The sequence below is a fragment of the Ciconia boyciana genome, chromosome 2, assembly GCF_034638445.1.
Source record: "Ciconia boyciana chromosome 2, ASM3463844v1, whole genome shotgun sequence".
NCBI lineage: Eukaryota > Metazoa > Chordata > Aves > Ciconiiformes > Ciconiidae > Ciconia > Ciconia boyciana.
In genome coordinates this window covers 146,781,564-146,802,583 of record NC_132935.1, presented here as the reverse complement: position 1 = coordinate 146,802,583, position 21,020 = coordinate 146,781,564, and the positions used below count along the sequence as shown (strand labels likewise).

Here is a 21,020-nt window from a genome sequence, read left to right as displayed (position 1 = left end):
ATTAAACTGTTTTTTTTCCTTTAATAAATGGCTATTCAATATATATCACCAAGAATGAGTCTTATCAGAAAGAGTTTTTTGTTTGTAAGGGAGGGTTTGGTTTGTCTTTGTCTTGGGGAAAAAATGGTTGAAATCCAAACCCAGGAATGTGTGAGTGATATGGAAAAAGGTATGCCAGATCTATTTTTCAAATGTCTACATAGTACAAATACATCAGTCAAGATCACAGAATACAGTCATTGCTCATTGTTTCAGTATTCAAGGTATCCCAAGGTGTTTCACAATAACATTAAAATAACTATATACATTCCAAAACACAAAAACACAGACAGACATTAATACAGTGACAGCACAAAATGCTACACAAGCAGCAGTCTAAAGCAGTCTAAAACATGGAAAACATTTTTGTGAATGTTTTTCAAAGTAATTTATCTTATTTTTTGTTAACCTGTAGCTCCACCAGCTAATTAGTAACATAAGAATGAACACTAGTGCCCAAGGCATCATAAGCATGTGAAATGAATTTGTTTTACACAGTGCAGAATCTGACTCAACACATTTCAAAGCAAAACCCTGCAATTATGCTGTGCCAGTATCAAAATGCAGCCCTCCACTGTTCTTGCTAATGTTACTAATAATCTGATAAGCATATTAGAGACAGATCTTAAGAAAAAATCATTACAGACGTGTAAGTGCTTATAGCTTGAGCGTCCTAATGCAACAGATCTTTGTCTTAATGTGGCTGACTCAACCAAAGGTATTACTGCTAGAAGTTAACCAGCTATTTGAAAATTAGGGAAAGCACAGAAATTACCTTATTTGATGGAATATGGGATATTTTTAAAATCTATTCTGGGGAAACAGGCGGGTTTTTTTCTCTGATCTTTACAGCTTGAAGTAATGAAGCTGTCAGCAGAAAACTGAGTAAAAGTTATCTAATGGAAGCATTAAAGTTCTTTAATTTAGCATTAGAGAATCTAATATTTTCTAAGGAACTGGCACTGAGCTATACAGCTTTCACTTGCAGAGTCAAGTTCGAATATGAACTAGGAATACAGACTAGCATAGTTTTGACCATATGGCTTTTGTTCAGTGGTTTGACTATGTATTATTAGTTTGGGATGCCCAGCCAGTATTTACTATAAGTGTCAGCATTACAAAAACCAATATAACCAGTAATGATTCTGATACAGAAGAAAAGAGGCACCACAGAATGAACAGAGAGATGGGACTAGCCACCATCCAGGTCCAAGGTGGTTCATCTAGAAGCTGCATCTTCAAAAGATGCTTATGCAGATAGCATCCAATACATGTCAACATGTACTATTCTTCCTTAGCATTTATATTTGGTTATAAATATGATTAAATAAGAAATTACTCAGAAGCAAGAAACTGGTGTTGATTTCCATAGCGGGCTGTGAATAACACGGTACTTAACAGGCCCTACTGAAGCAAATACTGGTGACTTTGGAAATGAGAAGGATCCAATATTATTTCGAAGAGATCAAGGAGAAAAAAGAGAGAGAAAAAAAGTTTTCTTTACTAAACATGAGACCATGCACAGCAATGGCAACAGTGTCACTTGGCACTGTTTCTAAGCACTATAACAGTCTGTTGTTACCTGTAGATTTAAGTGAGTGGTTAAAAACAAATGAATAAGAGCTATGAAGACTAAGATTAAAAAAAAAAAAGAGTAGAAATGTGGTATTTCACTGCATAGTTTGGCAGCTACCTAATGTCTTGATAACTTATACCAGCAAAGATCCTAGAAATGTATTGCAGTTTGCTATAACAGGATGCCAATTGCATAATTCTGTAGTTATCTGGGTTATCTACGGAGAGACATTGGCCCTCCTGGGAACCACCAGCACCATTTCCAATAGCTGAGATACTAAGAAAGTCTGACTGATGGATGGCAAGAACATTTGGCTGATAATTTATACATGACAACAGGGAAAACTCAAGGTAAACTGCCAAAAGAAGTCTGCGGTTTTCCACCCGGCTTGTTCACCTGCCGATTTTGCACCTAGTGAATTAGAAGTTTAAATACTAACTAAATTAAAAATACAACGGTTTTGACTATTTGTTTTCTAAGTACAATCTGAGTATCTGATTAGATTCCAATAATTATTTCAATAGACTGAGTTATAAGGAAAAAAAAAAAACTTGAGAAAGATACAGATGGAAAGAATAAACATGCACTAGAGAGGTGAACTATATGGATTTGTTAGAAATACATTTCTCAAACTTTTAGAAGGCCTTCTAAGTGTGTCCTATTATTCCATCAAAAAGGATAAGTACTGTAGCAGAGTTTCACAGATGCACTGAACTTGGGACTGTTTGTTTTCTTGTACTGAATCCGCTAACAGCTCGATATATCTCTTCCTTAATTCTAGAATAGCTGCGTTGTTAATCTGGGGTAATAATGCTAATGATGCCAGTGGCAGGATAAACACAGGTAATGCCGATATAAACTTACCGATTTCTGCTTCTGCTTAGCTACAGCAGCATGGAAAAGAAACAAAGAACAACAAAGCATGCATGTTATTGGCTTGTCAAAGGACGCAGACAGTTAACAGGACTAGAAATGTGACGCAGTGCAGGTGAGCAGGTGGACAGATGGGAGCTTGGAAGTCGGTGTTACCTTCTTAAAGAAGGGCATTCTTTTCTCTTTGGAGTGGGGTGATGTTACACTGTTTGCACTGGGTTTGGGGGAGCGATGGTTTGCTGGAATATCATTTTCTTCTGCATCTAAGCCAGTGGCATCTATGTCTATAGCTATATACAGACAAACAATTCAGAATTATCAGATGACAGGGAAAGTAAAGATAGGTTAAAAAGGAAATAACAGGTAAAGAAAAATAAAACTGTCCAGAGTAATAAATAAATAAATAAAAATTTAAAAATCAACCATGAGTACAAAACACAATAAAACAAAGGGAAAAATTTAAAGGTGCAGTACATTAGGATTAGAAGACAGAAGGCAATCTGTAACAGCTACTATAACATTTTCCTCTGATCCCCTTTTACACAGCTACATCAGACATACACAGAATTACTCTTACAAAACAGAGCAACTGCCAAGTTCTTTCTTGTTATACCAGTGTAAATCCAAACTAGTTTACTGGAATAGAGAAGACTTTCACCAATGTAAACAACAGAACTTGGCCAACAACTTTTGAATTATTTTATAGCAATGAACACTAATTCAAAATGGGTATCATCAATTGAAATTTGAAACGTCACTAGCATGTCTACAGGAAATTAAGAACAGAAGAATCACTTTTTGAAGACAGAGTCAGCCTGATACTGGTACAATAATATCTACATTTATCTCAGGGTGGACTACAATTGGCATTTTTAACCCTTTTAACTAAAAATGCACATTAGTCATAAGATACACTTATTAGAAATAATAAAAGCAGACCTACTAATAGTGAAAACTAAAAAGAATGGGTAGCAGAAGAAAGGAAATTGATCCCAGCTTGTCTCAGAGACCTGGATCCTGTTGTAAAGAGTGAGGAAGTAGGCAGGGCAAAATGGAAGTGAATACAATAAACCACTGCTTTTCAACCTTTACCCCAAAAGAATATACAGCACACAACACTTATACCATACATATAAAGTATTTACCCTCTTTAGCAAGTAAGTAACAACAGTTTAAGCAAAAATCATCATGGACTCAGAAATAAATACATTTTCAAAATGAAAAGCCATGTTATCCTGAATGCTGAGTCCAACAGATACCTGCTAACTACATCCAAAACAAAACAAAAAAAAAAGCTTTCTTGTGTACAATGCTCAATCCTGATATTAAGTAATGTATTAAATTTGTCTTCAGAAAGCACGTACATACACAAAAGTGATCCACAAACATGCTGTACAATGCCACCTTTGTGTGTAAAGATCTTACCCACCTCTTGACACACACTGATAACACATGCTTATCTTGCCCTGCCATTATGTTGAACTGAATCTAACTCTAAATAGATCTGTAAGCAGTATCGTTTGCATTGACTTCATCCAAACCCATATGTAATCATTGCAAACTATTATGAAACCACCTAAGTGACTTGCTTTCAGCTGCTTGATGAGTGGGACATCGACTAATACAGCGGCATGTGCTATTAAATTATGCAATAAATAAATATTTCTGTCAAGCCTACGTGCAGCTACTGATTTAAGAGACACCTGGGACAGTGATCTCTTCTGTTTGAGTAAAGTATATTTTCCCATTTGAATTATCCGCAGATCTAATGCCATGATGCTTGACAATCCTTGAGTTACAGAACTGTGCCTTTGAGGCTACCCTTGCCAGGAAAGCCTGTGAGTAGATCTGCACCCTGTTTCTACACTCCTGCTCCTAAAAACAGCCACAGAAATCACGTAACATTTTCTTCTAGCAACACTGTTCCTTCATCCTCTTCATAAGTATAAAAAGAACATATTATCTTTTTCTTGAATACAGGCCAGCACAGATGCTATAAATCACTCATAATAAGGCATATTAAAACTCCTTCAGTTCTATGTTCAACTAAAATAATCAGTAAAGAAAAATCAGGGCTGTTAGGTTTTTCCTGTAAAAAAGAAATGCAGCATTTGATCAGCTAGATATCAGTATCTCCTTTTTTCATTCTCAGTCTTCACATTATGTAACATCTTCTGTGCTAGTTCTTTTACTGTTAATTATCTTTACTTCATTGGGTTTTTTTCAAAGTCATTTTCACCATTATCCTCATCCTGTTTGGTGGCCCATGAGGACTGTATGGATTGATTATTACATCAATATAATACTGATTATTTAAATGGCTATGAGCCTCCTTTTCATTTGTTTTTTTCACTGGTTCTTCATCTTGTTTGGGTTTTTTTGTTTCTGTGGCACTACTGTATACTGAATAAAAAATCCCCGACTCAAAGTCAAAAAATGAAGTTAACTTATTCAGTTACAATCTCTTCAACTCATTAAATAATTTATGTATTTTTCATTTATTATACTTTCAAAAAGAGGACGTCTGGGAATAATTGAACTGTACTTCAAAGTTACTTGAGTTCTTGTGTTAGTCACAAACTATGCCTCTTTCACCCTTCTTGGGATGTCTTAAGATAAGCAAAAAAAAATACTGCAGACCCAAAATCTTAAGACCACAGAATAAGCTAATGTGTATAAATATTCTCCAAACCTTCAATGTAACTAAATAAATGTAACCAGACTTTCTTCCTTCTCCAGAAAAACAGGTTTCTGAAAACTACAGTCTGAAGAAATGACTCAATGCAATGAAAATTACAGCATCGGTAGCAATCAGTCAGTTGGTAACCTAAGTAGGCTGCCCGTTCTCTTACCTCTAAATTCTGTGCAACATTCTGAAAATTTCACATGCTCTGCTGACCAAGTGTTTTTAGGATACAAAAAAAAATTTATAGCATTTCAGATGCTCTAACTATAAAATTACAACATAGGTCCATGGACACTTTCTACTGCAAAAATGCAGACATTGAACAAGTGGGCCTTAACAGTAAATATGACAGTTTAAAGTAATCGTAAAATAAAAGATTAAGGTGTGTTCTACAGACTTGTGATGGACACACATCAGTAAGCTAAAAATACATTTTCCAAAAAAAAGGGAGGTAGGGAACTTATGTGGAATTTTAGTAAACAAACTGCAATTGTAATAAAGTTCGTTGTTACAAATTCATGGTTTCACAAGAAAGACAGCTATATTTTTCAATTAATTTAATCAAATGAAGCTACTATCATAACTTGATTGAATTCCTCTGTCTCTCTCTTAATGTCCACATAAATACTTTAAAATCTTCAGGATCATTTTAAGATGCCTGCTCTGTAGACCAGGCACCATATAAACTAATATGACTGGAAAATACACATCTTTGCCTCAGTAGACAAGGCACTAGCAACATTCATTAATATTTTCTGATTTTGGGTATTCAAAATGTACATTTTCTCTCTCAGGAGAGAAGATAAAACATCCAGCAATGCAGCAGCTGAATTTAGTAGAATTTTTTTTTTTTTTTTGGTACTCTGCTATGCTTTTTTCAAGGAGCTAATGCCAGTTTCCTCCACCAGCTCGCCATGTATTTACTTCATACCTCTTGAATCCAACCTAACTAAAGTTAAATCTCTCTGTTGATGCTCTAAATACAAAAGAGTATTTGTGAAAAATTTGTCACAAAAGGCAAAAAATATCCAGTATGCTAGAATTATGTGAAGCACATCCTCATTATCAGAATTGTGAAACTGAAAGTTCCTGTTACTATAAAATAATGCCGTTCTTGATGCTACTGCAGAAAGCTCTTGGGAATTTTTATTCTTATTGCTGCTTTTTCTCCTGTGCCAGAAGGTATTTCTTGTTCAGCAGGAGTGCTTAGACCAGACCAAAACTATCCTACTGCAACGCAGTCTCATAATTTGATTATGTCTTTGCTATAAAACACCATGGTACAAGCAAAGAGGGAATTTTGTGGATTGTTAACAGCCTTATCATTGCCTGAACTTGCTGGCATTGACTCCCTTACTTCAAACCTACCCAAACCAGCCTTATAGGGCAATGCAACCATCCAACCTTATACCTATGTAGTACAAGGAATAAAAAAAATAGGACTAATTGCACATACATTTTAACAGACTAGGTGCATGAGTCCATAAACTGAAGGGTTCATGACCTACTCACCAGATGATGGAGGCGTCGATTTTCTGGAACTAGGAACGATGTCACCCAAACTGGATGAAGAGTTTCCTCCTGATTTACTGGAGTAAAGCACAAATTAGTTTGACGTTTCATAGCTTTCTCAATGTTCATTCTAGTTTATGTATTACCTGCCTTCTAAATGAGCTGCTAGCCAAGAGACAAACAGTATTTCTGGCAGTGGTATAAAATATACATCTTACACAAAATGTGTGTACATTTTGAGGACTGAGGAACTGCAAACATCAATCACACTCCTTGTTTTGCTGTGCAACTTCATTCTGCTGCATATGCTCTCATTACCTCATGATCTTAGTGTGATCCAACTATTAATATGGCTACTGATATATAATTATTAATATTACTACTCATTACTAAGACTAATTTTTAAGCCAGTGAGCATATCTGTTTCCTTTAACAGAAGATAGCTCCCTAGTGAAACTGATAGTGTGTTTGCCTAACATCTTTTCAATTTAATTAAAGTACAAATTCTTTTCCTGTCTCAATAACAGGTAGCACTTGGGAAAAAAAGTCTGTCAAACGAAGATAAAGCAGTCTAGGGTTTTGTCAAGTTCTGCTTTGTGAAAACCTATCCAAGTTGTGAAAATGAAACAATATTTCTGGTCATTTTATTTCAGTTACCATAATGAGAAAAGCACTGAAAGAATGTAAGAAAGGCTATTTCACTCTTCAAATAATTCACGTGATAGTACTAGTTTCTAGTTTCTCCATCTTAAAATATTAATAAGCACTAAGTAAATGCACTTGTGGCATAGGACAGTGTTATCTCCAGCGAGAACTTCTGGAGAATGGAAGCCTTTACAATTTGGAAATGGACCGAATCACTGGGTCAGGTTTGGCTGTATCAGAAGCGTCATGAGAGGAAAAAGGAACCTGACATCCCCCTGCTGAGAACAGCACACTCATAGCAAAGGCATTTCACAGCTGGCAAATGCGGCCAAGCACTGCAGCATCCTGGTCTCCTCCTAGCATAGGCATGCTCTTCAAACCCTGATGCCCTTCCTGTTGAAGTAAGAAAGCCTTTCTGGCTTTCCAAATGTTTCCCAGATGTTTTCTCAATTCCAGCTCCATCCCGCTCAGACGTACTGGAAATATTTGTTTCCTGTATACCCGAAGGGAAGCAAGTGGCATTTGCTTCCACATGTGTTAATGTTTACTGGAAAACTACTTTATTAAGAATTGAATTCTACAGTAAAGATGGCATTATTACCATCTCGCAGTATTGTTCAATACATTTAGATACTAAATCTCTATTTTGACTGGTGGCTGCAGTCAGAGACAACAAATGACTTGACATGAAACTTCCATAGTAAAATGCAGTATTCCTAAAAGCTGTATTTGTAGGCAATGAATTTGACAAGACCACAACATTTTTTTCCCTAAGAGCTAACTAACAGGCACTGGCTTCAGCTTACAAATAAATTCATTGTAACATTTTCTGCAATTTCTAAAATCAGCTTTAAAAGTGTTTAGAAATTGCAAGATCATGAAAACAAGTAACAAATGCTAAACAATTTAGGGAGATCGATTTTTAAGTAAAAAATCGTGCTTGCACGTAGTAAATGTACTAACTGCAATGTATATTTGCAAATATTTTATGAAAATAAAATGAAATAATAGCCATTGTAGGCTACCACAGACCACCAATCTAAATATCTACTTTCTCTCTCAAATGGCAATGACATTAATTATATAAATAAATATTACTTCCTTCATTGATTCAAAATGTTCGTAGCTGCCAATTACAATAATTAAAGAGAACTATAGCATACACAGCATTAACTTCCAAGTTGTGTCACAGTCAATGCTACTATTTTTAATGATCTGTTGTTATTACCTGGAGTAGAATTTTCCTTGTTTTGCCTTTTGTTCATGCTGCAGCCTCATGTTTTCTAGTTTGACTGGGCTTGGTATGAATCCTATTTCACAGCCTTCTTTTACCAACCGTCCTATCCACCAGTCATTATTAAATTTCTACAGATAAAAAAAAAAAAAAGTCATGTACTAAGAAATTACTGTATTTGGGATCATTTTGTTATTATTTTTAATTTGCAGCTAAGCCATTTTATGTAATTCTTCCCTGCAGTTGATCACTGTACTGTGTTGTTATGGCAATGAAGAATTGTGGTAATATTCAGAAATACATTAAAATAATTACACCTTGCAAATTATTAAAATACTACAGTACTTAAGCAGAAACCTTCCCTCATAGATTTCATGATTCTCCCTGGCTGTTATTTCCACCCATTTCACCATCTTTATTTTTTCCTACTTCACAGTCTTTTCTCCTCATGCATGAGAGCTGCTTTTGTTCTCCCTTGATGTTTCTCCTTGGTGGACACCAGAGATTTCTTCTGATCTGCGCCTACCCACTGCAACAACTTTTACAGCTCTGTAATAATCTATTTTTCTTATTCCATTATATTCAGTTCTCGATTTAAAATAAAAAATACTACTTCTCAAACTCCCCCGCTTCTCTGAACTCACTAAAATCTTCTGAAATACGACTACATTCCATTGCTTATATATGCTCTACTGCATACAGCTCATGTGACCTGCATCTTAAACATACAGTGATAGATCCACAAGGAATGGATATCTCTAAATAACTAAAAAACCTTACAATTCTGCAAATGCATAAGATAGTCCAATTGACTGATTTTCAGCTATATGAAATATGAGTTAATGACTACTCTAATAATATTTATTCATACACACACAGGGGGTTTTGTTTGTTTGTTTTGCAGAGGACTGTAGAGCAGAACTATTTGCTTTTTCCTTTATTATTTATTCACCATGTTTGGATGAGAATACATCACTGTTATGTATGGCCCTGTATGCAATACTCTAGGAGTTCCATGGGAATAACTACCATCAAATATGAATTTTGGATAATTTGGATTATTTATGAAACTGTAAGAGAACATCTGAATGGGAAGAGAAGTTGCCTTCTTGAATCTGAAGCTATGAATGTAGATATTATAGTGCATGTTTAATTATTTAATAAGTAGTTTTAACAAGTGTACAGTTAGGAGTAAAACATGTAAAATGTGTGGGCTCCCATAAAAAGGAATTCATTTCACTGAGAATACAACATTGGTGTATCAATGATACACAACCTAAATTGCGGTATTATCCTTCATTTTAGCTACTATAGAAATGTTGTGATGCTTGAAACAAAGTTTAAGATATTTAGCTAACAAAAAATAAAGATTAAAATAAACACACTTTTGAGCTCATAAAATATAAGGGGATCTATAACATTCATCCAATGGGATGCCTTTATGAGTAAGAATACCAACATTTAATAGGGAGCTAATCTGGAATAGCAGTTTCTCAAAACTGTATTAGACTGAAACATATTATTAAAATCATAACCTTTCATTGCAAAATGCTAACTAAAAATATGCATGTGCATTTAAAATATGTTGTAGGACAACACAGGTGGAGGAAGACTATAGCAGCTGAGCAATGGAGGTTGCTATTATATGGATCTGCTCTATGGTATACATGAAGTCTGCAGAAGTAGTATCATTAACTTGGTAGAAGGAAGAGATAGATACTTAAAAAACACCATTAAATAAAAATCTGAACAGCCACTACTTTTTTATACTGTCCTATAGTACAACAGACTACTACGCAAGAACACTAATTTTATTCTAAATGATAGAAATGCAAATCCATAGGATTTTTTTCTTCATACAAAAATAAAGGCATCTGGAATTCAATCCTGCAGTCTCAAATCTAAAAGCCATGTCAGTATATGAAAAGGAGGATAAGATACTTTTATAAGTAAATAATACCACACATAATACTTGCTAATTTTAAAAAGCAATAGTGGAAATCTTGGTAGCAAGGTGTCAAGCTCTCAAGGTACTGGATGGGGTGAGCGATTCTCTGTAATTCACCTGTGCATGGAGCATTAAGGGAAACACAAATATTAATTAAATGCAAAGCAGAATTATGGCCATGTGTTAAAGCCCCAAAAGATTCAGGAGTTACTATGATGTAGTGCATGCTTCTTCATGCAGGAAGGAATCCTTCGTCTTTATATGTACTGAGTTTTAATGAATGCAACCTAATAATGAAAATAAATTTCCCTCACACTCAATCACTGCAGTACTTTTCACCATTGCCCATGTACATTTTGAACTGAGGTTTTTCTTGTTTGAGCCCTCTCAGCAGTACAAACTGGAGAACACTCCTCGCAGACAAGAAGAGGACAGCATTGATCTGATACGGCATTACTATGCAGGCAAAAGTTATTGGAGATTAACTTAGATTTCCTTATTTCTAGCAACCAGTTAGGTATAAAATATAAAAGCAACACTGCATTTTATAGTCAAATATGTGTTTTTACTTTTCATCTGCATAAATAATTACATTTTGGACATTTCAGTTCTCCCAGCATCAACTACAGGGAGCACCAAAATTATCTGGTGGGACACAGAACCCTGGAGAGTGAGCAGGGCACGGCCACAGAACAAGGAAGGGGAGGCTGTGGCTGTGCAGGGAAGGGCTGCTCCTCAGGCGACCCTCCTGAAGAGGTTCAACCTGCCCAGACACAACAGCCGCTGCCAAACGCAGGACCAGCAAGTCCAAGTCAGACTCTTTGGGGGTCCCTTCCCACCTCTCCATCCCAGCGGTGCACCTGGCCCAGGAGCAGGGTCCCTTCCACAACCCAGCTCTGGCCTAGCACCACTAGACAGTCAACTTTCCTTAACTGCTTAGGGAGAAAACCAGATATTTTTAAAGGCAGTTAGCACAGAGTGGCTGTTCTTGCACCTGAAGCTGCAAGAACAGCAGCATTTTAATCTATATTTTCATTCCTCAGCACTACATGCAGCCACAGACAATATAACAACTCAGCTGAGCTAAGTTTCCTTTTAAGGCATTTCTGGAGATCCAGAAAAGTTCAGGAAACTTTTTATTCCTCATTATCTTCCACTCATATTTACATCTGAGTCTAAGTTGTGCTGTGAGGAAAAAAGCATAAATTATTAACAGAAAATCTGCTAGCACTGTGTTTCTGGTTCATATGGAAACAGGGGAAAGACTTGATGTGAAGTCTGAGATTACCAGTTTGTTTGAAATGCAGATGGAATAGATGACCACACAAAATCATTTAATCTAACCAAACTTAGCTGTATCTTCCAGGGCTTCCAGACTCACCAGAGAATGGTGATGGTTTTCTATTGCCAGGACTCTGTGCCTGCTCATCCCTACTTTGGTCACAAGACAGAGCAGAGCAATTCTTTTGCACTATCATCAGACAGAAAACCTATTTTCTTCACTATATACAGTTTGACTCCAAATTATCCCCCTTTTTTTGGTGTTTCATATATAAGGAAAATTATGATCATTAGTCATCAGTATAAAGGCATTAAAAGTCCATTTCTTGTGTTTCCTTAGACTCTGTCCACCTGTATTTCCACCTGTGTATTAGGAATGCTTCTTGCTTCTGCAAAGCACGTGCACTAGCAGAATCATTGTGCATCATCAATCATAACTACTGAGGGATTTTTCAACAATCTAAAATGGGGCAAACATATAATTTCAAATGCATGGCTAAGTTGCTCCCATCCTTAAGCTAACTTTCTAGTTCTTCTGCTATAAATTTCTATTTCCAGATGGACCATTTTGTGACAAAACACAATGGAATACGACCAGAAGCTGGGAAATCTTGTAAAATGAGGGAATCATTCAGAAGGGCGCAGCACGCTGCTAAGGAAAGGCTGTATGGGAAAGTTACCAAGTTATTTGCTTTGGACTGTCTTGCAAGGAGCAGAGAAAGAACAAGAGTTTAGGTGTTTGAAGCCATAAAGCTTGAAAATTTTCAAAGCAAAACTACAGGAAAAGAAAACCAATGCAGCAAACACAAAGTGCCTTTTTTGACAGTTGCTATGTGCATCTTTAAAGTTATCATGTCAGTTCTTCAGTATGTAACTGTTAACAACAAAATATTGTCTGTGCCAGGGAAGTAACTTTAGTGAAAAAAAGGAGACCTAAGGATTCTGGGGTTTTTGAGATTAAGTCACACAAGTAAAAGAGAATCAACGCTTGACTGCTAAATCACAATGAAACCTCAGAGTTCTAGAATGGTAAAACCCACAGGTATTATATCTTTGAATATGCAGATGGAGATTTTTAAAGTTACTAGAGAAGAAAAGGAATTGGTTTCCAAACTTCATTAATTTGATTGTAAGGAATTTGTGCCATTGCTTTTATGAGAATAGTATTTCAAAGAACATCCAATTTCTTACATACAGTTACCTTATTTATATAACATTTGTATAGTGGTTTGACAATGTGAAGCATTACCTTAATGTTAATAAATAGTAGCACTATTACTCAAATAGACCCTTAAAGTGAGATTCATTTCCTCCTTCAGTTTTACTTACTTCTTTAACATGAAGAAAATCTTTAGCCTCAAATGAGATGGCCATGCCTGGGACTGGAACATCATCATCGTGAGCTGCACTGTACCCAACATTTGTCCGAACTGCAAATGCAACAGGTTTTGTCTGCAAGACAAAAGATAAACAGCATGAAGATTTCCCTTGCAAACACGTGCATATGTACAAACGCACACACAGACGATGGTTTCTGAAAATTATCTTTTTAAAATTATAACAATTACAAAGAACACTCAAAACATCCACGTAAAACATTATGAAGCGTCATGTTTACTTACCTGTTGTTATTTAATATCAACACATTTGATAGAATAAAAGATTTTTATCTAGCTACTAGTGTTCTGAATTAATTTGGGATAAGTCAAATCAGTAATCATAAAACAGTTGGCAATCCATATACTATGCTCAGTTACAATGGCATTGCACAGCACATCTTCATTTGGCTAAGATTTATTAGAGATTTCTAACCACAGTCCTGTACTGAGGTGGTCACGCCTCACACTTGTGTTGTAGTATTTTTAAGAGGCGCGCTTGAATTTGCATGGAGTGTTTTGTCCTGCTTTCATGGCAATTACTGGGCCCTTGTCAAATTCAGAAGGGAATGAGAACAAGGGAATCAGATTTCAGGTTACTAGTACTTGAAGTTTAAATTGCAATGGTTTACTATGCTTTGCTAATAAACAAAGAGATATAATATAAATTTGTATAATAATGAGAATTTAAGTATACCATTTCAAAGTAAGTCATTAAATTAAAGCATGGTATAATGGCCAAACCTATTGTAATTTGGCTCCACTGCCTACAGAAGGAAGAATTGTAAGAAGAATGAGGCACTTTTTTAGGCATTCATATTCAAACCCGAGATCTCAACATTGGCACTACGCAGTTGCCTAACCCTGGATGGACCTAAAAATTAAATACATCCTCCTTGGCTGAGCTGAATGTCCCTAGGAACTTGCAGTTCTGCCGCAATGCTTGCTCAGAGGTACCTCACGCTACAAAGGAGCACGTGCCAGCCCCCACCTCGTCTCCAGAGAAATTACAATTTAGAAGGAGCGGTGCCAGTGGCTGCCAGTGACCCCTGAGCAAGACATCTCACTGCAGAGCCATTCGGAGAGTGTGGTAACGTGCCCTCGGATCATCAGGTTGTTACCGAATACCAGCCACAGAGAGATTTGCTGGTGCCCACAATTCATACTACAACCTATACTGGTAGTTGGTATCGGTGAGTTACAGGATTTTCACAAGTTTTATTTTCAAGAAGCAGTTGCAAGAAGAGTCAGTGGCCCCTGTGGCCCCCCAGCCACCCTCCAGCCTCCTGCACAGCTTCTCTTTCCAAGCCCCACTGGTGCTGAACACCTCTCTGCACGGTACGGTTAAGCAGGTAGTAAAAGCTGCCATCCAGCTCAGCCCAGCCTATAGCTATAGAGGGCTTCCTTTTCTTGGATGTACAACCTTGTTCTCAGATGTTTATTCTGGTTTATTCTATGCCAAACAACACCTTGAGCTTGCTCTCCCGACAGAGGATATCACACAGTATCCCTGGGACCCACCGTTGTCCTACCCCAGGCTAAATTTTTAGCCCACCCCAAAATCCTCCACACTGCTCTTATGATCTAGTCTGAAGTCCCTATACATCATGGCTGGTAAAATATTTTTAAAGATGTGAACTGAGTCTCAGAGGTGCTCACGAGTGATTGAGGAAGGCGTGACATAACTTTTCATCTTAAAATATACTAAAACTTCTACCAGACAACAATTTTAGCTTTATTAGTTGGTGTCCATCATCACTTCGGCTTGGCTAAAAATATGGTATTTTGCTGAGATGACAAGCAAAAAAATAGATCTCATTTGCTATGTAAGGAATCGCTTCCACTTATTCTCAAAAAAAGGATATGAAAATGTATCCCCTACTTCCTGACAGCAAACCCAAATACCTGAAACCAAAAATCGTCCTATATTTTTCTGATTACCAAAAATCCCTGCCTGCTCCATCCAGGATTACTCTGACTATTTGCATAGTGCTAGAGGACAGAAATCCGCCACATTAAAATACATGATAAAATAATGAGGGAGATATATAAATAATTCTAAAGACAATATCATGCCACCTGGCCTGGAAAGGACAGTTGGAAATAAAGGGAGAGAATGTTCCCTGTTACTTAATTTAGTTCTGATGTGCTGTAAAAGCCACAGGGTTCCAATAAAGCAGATTTTAAAACTCCTTAAATAGGCCTGTATTTGAATGAACTACCACAGTCAAACAATTTACATCTAAGTGCACATTCTAGGAAGACTTTTTAATTTAGAGGGAGAAACAATAAGCTCTTTCATAACAGTGGGGTCAAGAGAGTCTCTGTGTCCGGAAGTGAAACAGGCAGTTTCAATGGAAATAAATTTTGGAAGGGGACTGCAGAATGGGCTTCATGTCTATGTGGTATTCTGCATCTAAATATGTATTTGTACAAAGAGATGATCAGGAAATCATTGGAAAAGGACTTTATTCTATCCCATCTGTTCTTCCAGGATTAGTGGAAAAATCTTAAGAATCTTAAGAAAGGTTGGGTAGAAGGGCTCTAAAGACTGAAACTGGTACCATTTAAACAGGCACTTATTGAAACTGGAGTCTATGGCAGACTAAAAAATTAAATACAGCTGAACATATTTACAGGTTGAAATAACACATCCCAAGAGTTCAATGTCTTTCTTGGCTTTTAGCCGCAATTAGAATATTGCAAATAGTTGACTGCTTTTCTTTCCAAGTCACCTGTTCTAGAAAAAAAAAAAAATTCACAAATTAGAGTACTATGTGAAACGCAATAATAAAATAAATAGACAGTAATTTTTAAAGTGTTTGTTTTCTTTCAACAAGGAAAATCCTATTGCTGTTGGAACATGCTGGAGATGTTACTCAATAGATATAGGTTATATAAATAACTTGATTACATTTGCACTGTGCAACAGAAAAAAGTTAAAATTAGAAACAATATTTAAAAAATACACAGATGCAACTGATAAGTGGATCAAATTCATCCATTAACAGGAAAAGTATGTAGAAAAATATGTATAATGAGGGAATTGGTTTAGATAAGTTTACTAGATGTTCTTATTAGCTACCATCCTATGTTAGGAAATGATAGGTGCAATTTTTTTATATATACAAAAAACACAATCAAAAACCAATAGCTGGCTTAACTCATTGCATTGGGCATCTTCCTCATACCCTGAACTCTTCCAGTGTGCTACAAAAGGAGTTTAGGCACCTAACACAAATTTCTGGACTCCAGTATGAGAGAAAGGTATGTAATGCTAAGCACAAATGTCGCTTAAAAAGTTCACCTTGTCATTACACAGATGAACTGTTAGAAGGGCATGCAGATATGATTATGAATTCATGAATACATTTCTGAAAATGGGCATTTATGAGAATGATCATCCAAAAAATAAAATTTGGTGATTCCTCCGCATCAATTTAAAAACCTTGCAGTGCTGATGCAACACAGGTACGTCCACTTTCTAGCAGCTCAAATTCGTACCTTATTCAACTCCTCTACAATTCACTCAGTTATTACTGGCACTCAGTTACCCTACAGAAAAGATAGCTCATTATTACAGAACTAGGCACGCCACAAAAAAAAAAAAAAAAAAAAAAAAGTAGTCACAAAGGCACTGAATTCAGTGATATCATGTATCTTCCTTAAAAATAAGATAACATAAATTACTGGTGTTTAATATTCATACAAAACCCCACAACTTTCCTGAATTTAAGAATTATAGACTAACAGAGTTGATGCTTTTGATGCTATTACTCATTTCAATACTGAAAATACAGATATGAATAAGCATTAAATTGTCAAATCTTCTAAATAATACCTCATCATTAAATAGTACAGCATGGAATAAATAATTCATTGTTATTAAGAATGATCTTTTTATTAAGCATAGTAAAGCATAGTAAACTGTCATTGTAGAAATGTATCTCAGAACAAGAATGGAAATACTAAGGAACAATCTTTACCAAACACTGATAGGGAGGATAATATGCTTGCTTACCCATTCTCACATTTGCTATATCCTCTAGCGAATATAAAAAATGCTCAGAGTATTGTGACTTACTCCTAATAGTATCAAGTGGATGAAAGACTTTAGGCTGACTAAAGACTTTAAAATCTCTGCTGCATTGCAACAAACAGACATCTTCAGCAAGTCAATGTCCTTGACATACTTCTTAGAAGTGATCTGAAATTTCCTATTAGAGGGCAACACCTGACTACCCAAGAAAAAGAGAAAAATGGAAACTACTCCAGAACTATCTTAACATGAAAGATAAGTAGCAGGTAAAAAAAATCCTGTCATTTTCTGCTATCAAAAAATTAATATAAAAACTCTGAGTAGAAAAGCAAAGCAGAACATTGAGCTACAGATATTCGCAGAAATGGTATGTCCCATTTTAGATACTTGTCATACTGGTAGAAAGAGACTGAATTACCATGGGATTGGACTACAATAATTCATCTAATTGAATATTTAAAACTAATTAATTTATAAAAGTTAAATGCTAGCCTTTTTACATAAATAAATAATTATGAAAGTTTCATAGAACTGACAGATTAACTACTTTTTCTTGTCTTGAACTACAGTGTCCTGAACTAAAAAAAAAAAAATCCAGTTGTTATATAATTAGGGCCTTACATAAAAAAATATCTTTTTTTAACATATGCATGTGTATATTTTAAAATATATCTAACATTTGCTTACATATTCTACAGTTCTAAAATTAGACTGGGTCAAAACAGTTAAGCACTTTCTGTTCATTCTCTAAATCTCCATGAAAATGTGATGGCAGTTTAGCACTCAGTTACTCCACAGGCTGGACTAGAAGGACAGATGCTTCCAGAAGTTAAAGAGTTTAACATTTCACCTCTCTCAAGAGAAACAACGTAGCTTGAAAAAGCTCACTTATCTCCAGAATGAACATTTCCACCTTGTTTTCCTTTTTTCCCCTGTAAAAATACAGCACTCAACAGACTGAATAACCCCACAAGGAGAACAATAACCAGACCATGAACATTACCATCATCTGTACCACTAGGGCAGCAGGGAACACACTCTGGAGTAGGGTTCCTCATGAACCAATTTCAGCTTCTGATTTAAACTGAGAATATAAATCAACAAAAACATATTCACCAACTGTTAAACCAACTTTGGCTGTAGGCTTTTGGTAACAAACATAAATTAAAGTGGGACTAGGGAGACCTTACTTAATTTTCTCTTTTTCTGTCTGGATCTCACTTCTTCCTTTTGGTTCACAAGTTATAGTCACTTTATACATCTTCATGCCAACCCTCATTACTAAGTCAGTATTATTTACAGTATTATTATACTCTGCTACTTATATTCCCTCACTCCTGTTTTATGACTAACTTGTATTCAATGCATACACGGGCATTTGCACATTGTATCTGTCTTAGTCAATTTGTCAGTTTAAACAAGTTTGCACCTGCTTGGCTGAATTTGTATATGGGAAATATTTCACCCAATAACAGAGCAAAAGAATACAATCTGTTTTCTAGTAATGTACTTAAAACATGACAGGACCCTTTTTTTCCTGTAACTCATTTCAGATTTTTTATGCTGTGCCATAAACCCAGTGGATGCAGCCTCTGGGGATCTCAGCCAAGGAGGCAAATTTTCTGACACAGAATTTGCTCACAGAACAGGTCATCTCCCTCACGGCCACTAATTTTGGGAGTGTTGCTTGATAATCGAGGTATCTCTATTCCCCATCCACTACCAGAACGTAGAAAAACAGATTAGAGCATTCTCCAATCCACTTTCATTTACACCTGAGGCTGTCCTATGTGAAGCAAGGACTCCAGGGCTCCAGAAACACAAGCAAGGCTTAAGGCTGCCTTTACTTTCTTCAGCAGTAGGTGATGAGGATCTAGGGTCTCTGATCCATCTCATTTCTCACTCTGTTACATCATTCCCACAGTAGAGGTACACTGCATTTACACCAGCTTACATGAAACCAGAATGCTGATCAGAATGCATCTTTCATGAAGGCAACGCCAGCTAAGTCAAGAACTGACTTGGAAAATTACTCCAGTTATCACTTTGACAAAGTGCTTGTTGAAGTTGGCATCTGTGTTAAAGTTTGGAAAATTTGTCTCAAAGCAAGTCTCCTCCCTCAGTATTTCTACATAATGCTATGCGTCCTTCATCATATCCACTTTTCACAGATACCTGTAACCTTATCCTGAAAGCAAAGAATTATTTTTCTCTTGGGTAATGAATATAATGGGTCTCTCTCGAAACACTACCAGGTTTGCACTCATGAAAATTTAAAATACCACACAATTTTTTTCAGCTGAGGAAAGATGATACTACTACTGAACTTTTCATTAGTAGCCTTGGTAGGGAGTAAATATGTCAAACAAAGACCTACATTTGGCATGATTTCCACAGAGTAGCCCTGTACAGTGTTTAGGCCATATGCAATAATATCGCACATAGGACAAAGATCAATAGCAATGTGATGGCCTGATAACTGCAGTCTTAAAATACAACTTTATGCTGCCCTGCTGTTGACTGAGAGTCAAATATATAAAGCAAAAGCAGTTCAAAATCCAGACGTTTTACAGAATTACATGATTTTTGTGATTATTTTAAAGAAGTTTATAATATTATAAAATATATACTGTCACAAAAGCAGCTCAAGAATTGAAAAATAAACAATAAAAGAACTTTCCTATTTGAATTTTTTTATTTTGATGTATGTAAGTTATATAGATGTATAACTAATTTATACATCTGTTACACAAGAAACAAAAATCAAACCCACCTGAGTACACAAACAATTCACAGGAAATTTACATCCTAAATGCTGATTATTGCTGGAGCCTCATTACAGGCAAGTAATTGTCCAATCTCTAAAAATAGCATCTGCTCAGCAGTCTCATCGCTAAGGAAGCAACGACAATTCACGGATGTCCCAATAGAAAATTAGAGTATACCTGCTGTCACTAAAAGTAGCAATCAATAATATGACTTCCCAGCAAAGATCAGGCCTTCTTTTATTGGCATGGCAGTACGTATCAAATAAGTCTGGCAGCATGACAGAACCACAGAATAATTGAGGTTGGAAGGGGCCTGCAGAGTCGCCTAGTCCAACCCCTGCCCAAAGCAGGTCTGGTTAGATCAGGCTGCTCAGGGCTATGCCCAGGTGAGTCTTGAGCACTTCCAAGGACAGACACCACGACCTCTCTGTGCATCCTGCTCTAGTATGTCACCACCCTCATGGTAAAAAACCATACAGGAACTATGTACACTCATATATTTATGAGTGAGGGACATAAAAATCTTAACGGACAACAAATAGTGGATTTTATACTCCAGTACAAGGAAAATGAAGTGTTCTTACAAGTGGAAATCACCAATTTCCAGTTTTAATTGTAAGTGGTCTAAAAAGAGGGGGGTTTTAACCACTAGGTTGGGGGTTTTGTGTGTGTGTGTGACATATACTATTACTTCAGGTTAAGACAGCAGTTGTATTACTTTCCTACAGCAGATAGCACTGTCCTCATAACCACCTAATGCCTGAGGCTCAAGTCTTGGATTAGTGCCTGCCTGTGCAAGGTGCTGTACTCAGCACTTCCAACAAAGTGAAGGAGCTGAGAAACAAAAGTACAGTGGGAGAACAAAACACAATAAAATTGTAGTTAATAAATAGCAGCCTGAGTATAACAATGACATAATGAGATTCAAACTCTTTTGAATTATTAAGGCTTTTGGATTATTAAAGCATAGATCTCTCCTGAGGGATCTGGGAGAGAAGTGGTCAGGCAGAACATGGAGTTCTGGAGCCAAACTTCACTACTGA

At 36.3% G+C, this 21,020-nt stretch overlaps 1 protein-coding gene across 2 annotated transcripts in view; it reads right to left on the bottom strand.

The window, feature by feature from the left end:
- CACNB2 (calcium voltage-gated channel auxiliary subunit beta 2) overlaps nt 1-21,020 on the bottom strand; it is a 261,310-nt gene that overhangs the window by 31,163 nt on the left and 209,127 nt on the right. For both annotated transcript variants that reach the window (XM_072854405.1, XM_072854406.1), the window contains exons 4-7: nt 13,124-13,246; nt 8,560-8,696; nt 6,687-6,763; nt 2,645-2,778 (exon numbers count right to left, since the gene is read on the bottom strand). In XM_072854405.1, the coding sequence (XP_072710506.1) occupies nt 2,645-2,778; nt 6,687-6,763; nt 8,560-8,696; nt 13,124-13,246 (471 nt within the window). The remainder of the gene's footprint in view (nt 1-2,644; nt 2,779-6,686; nt 6,764-8,559; nt 8,697-13,123; nt 13,247-21,020) is intronic.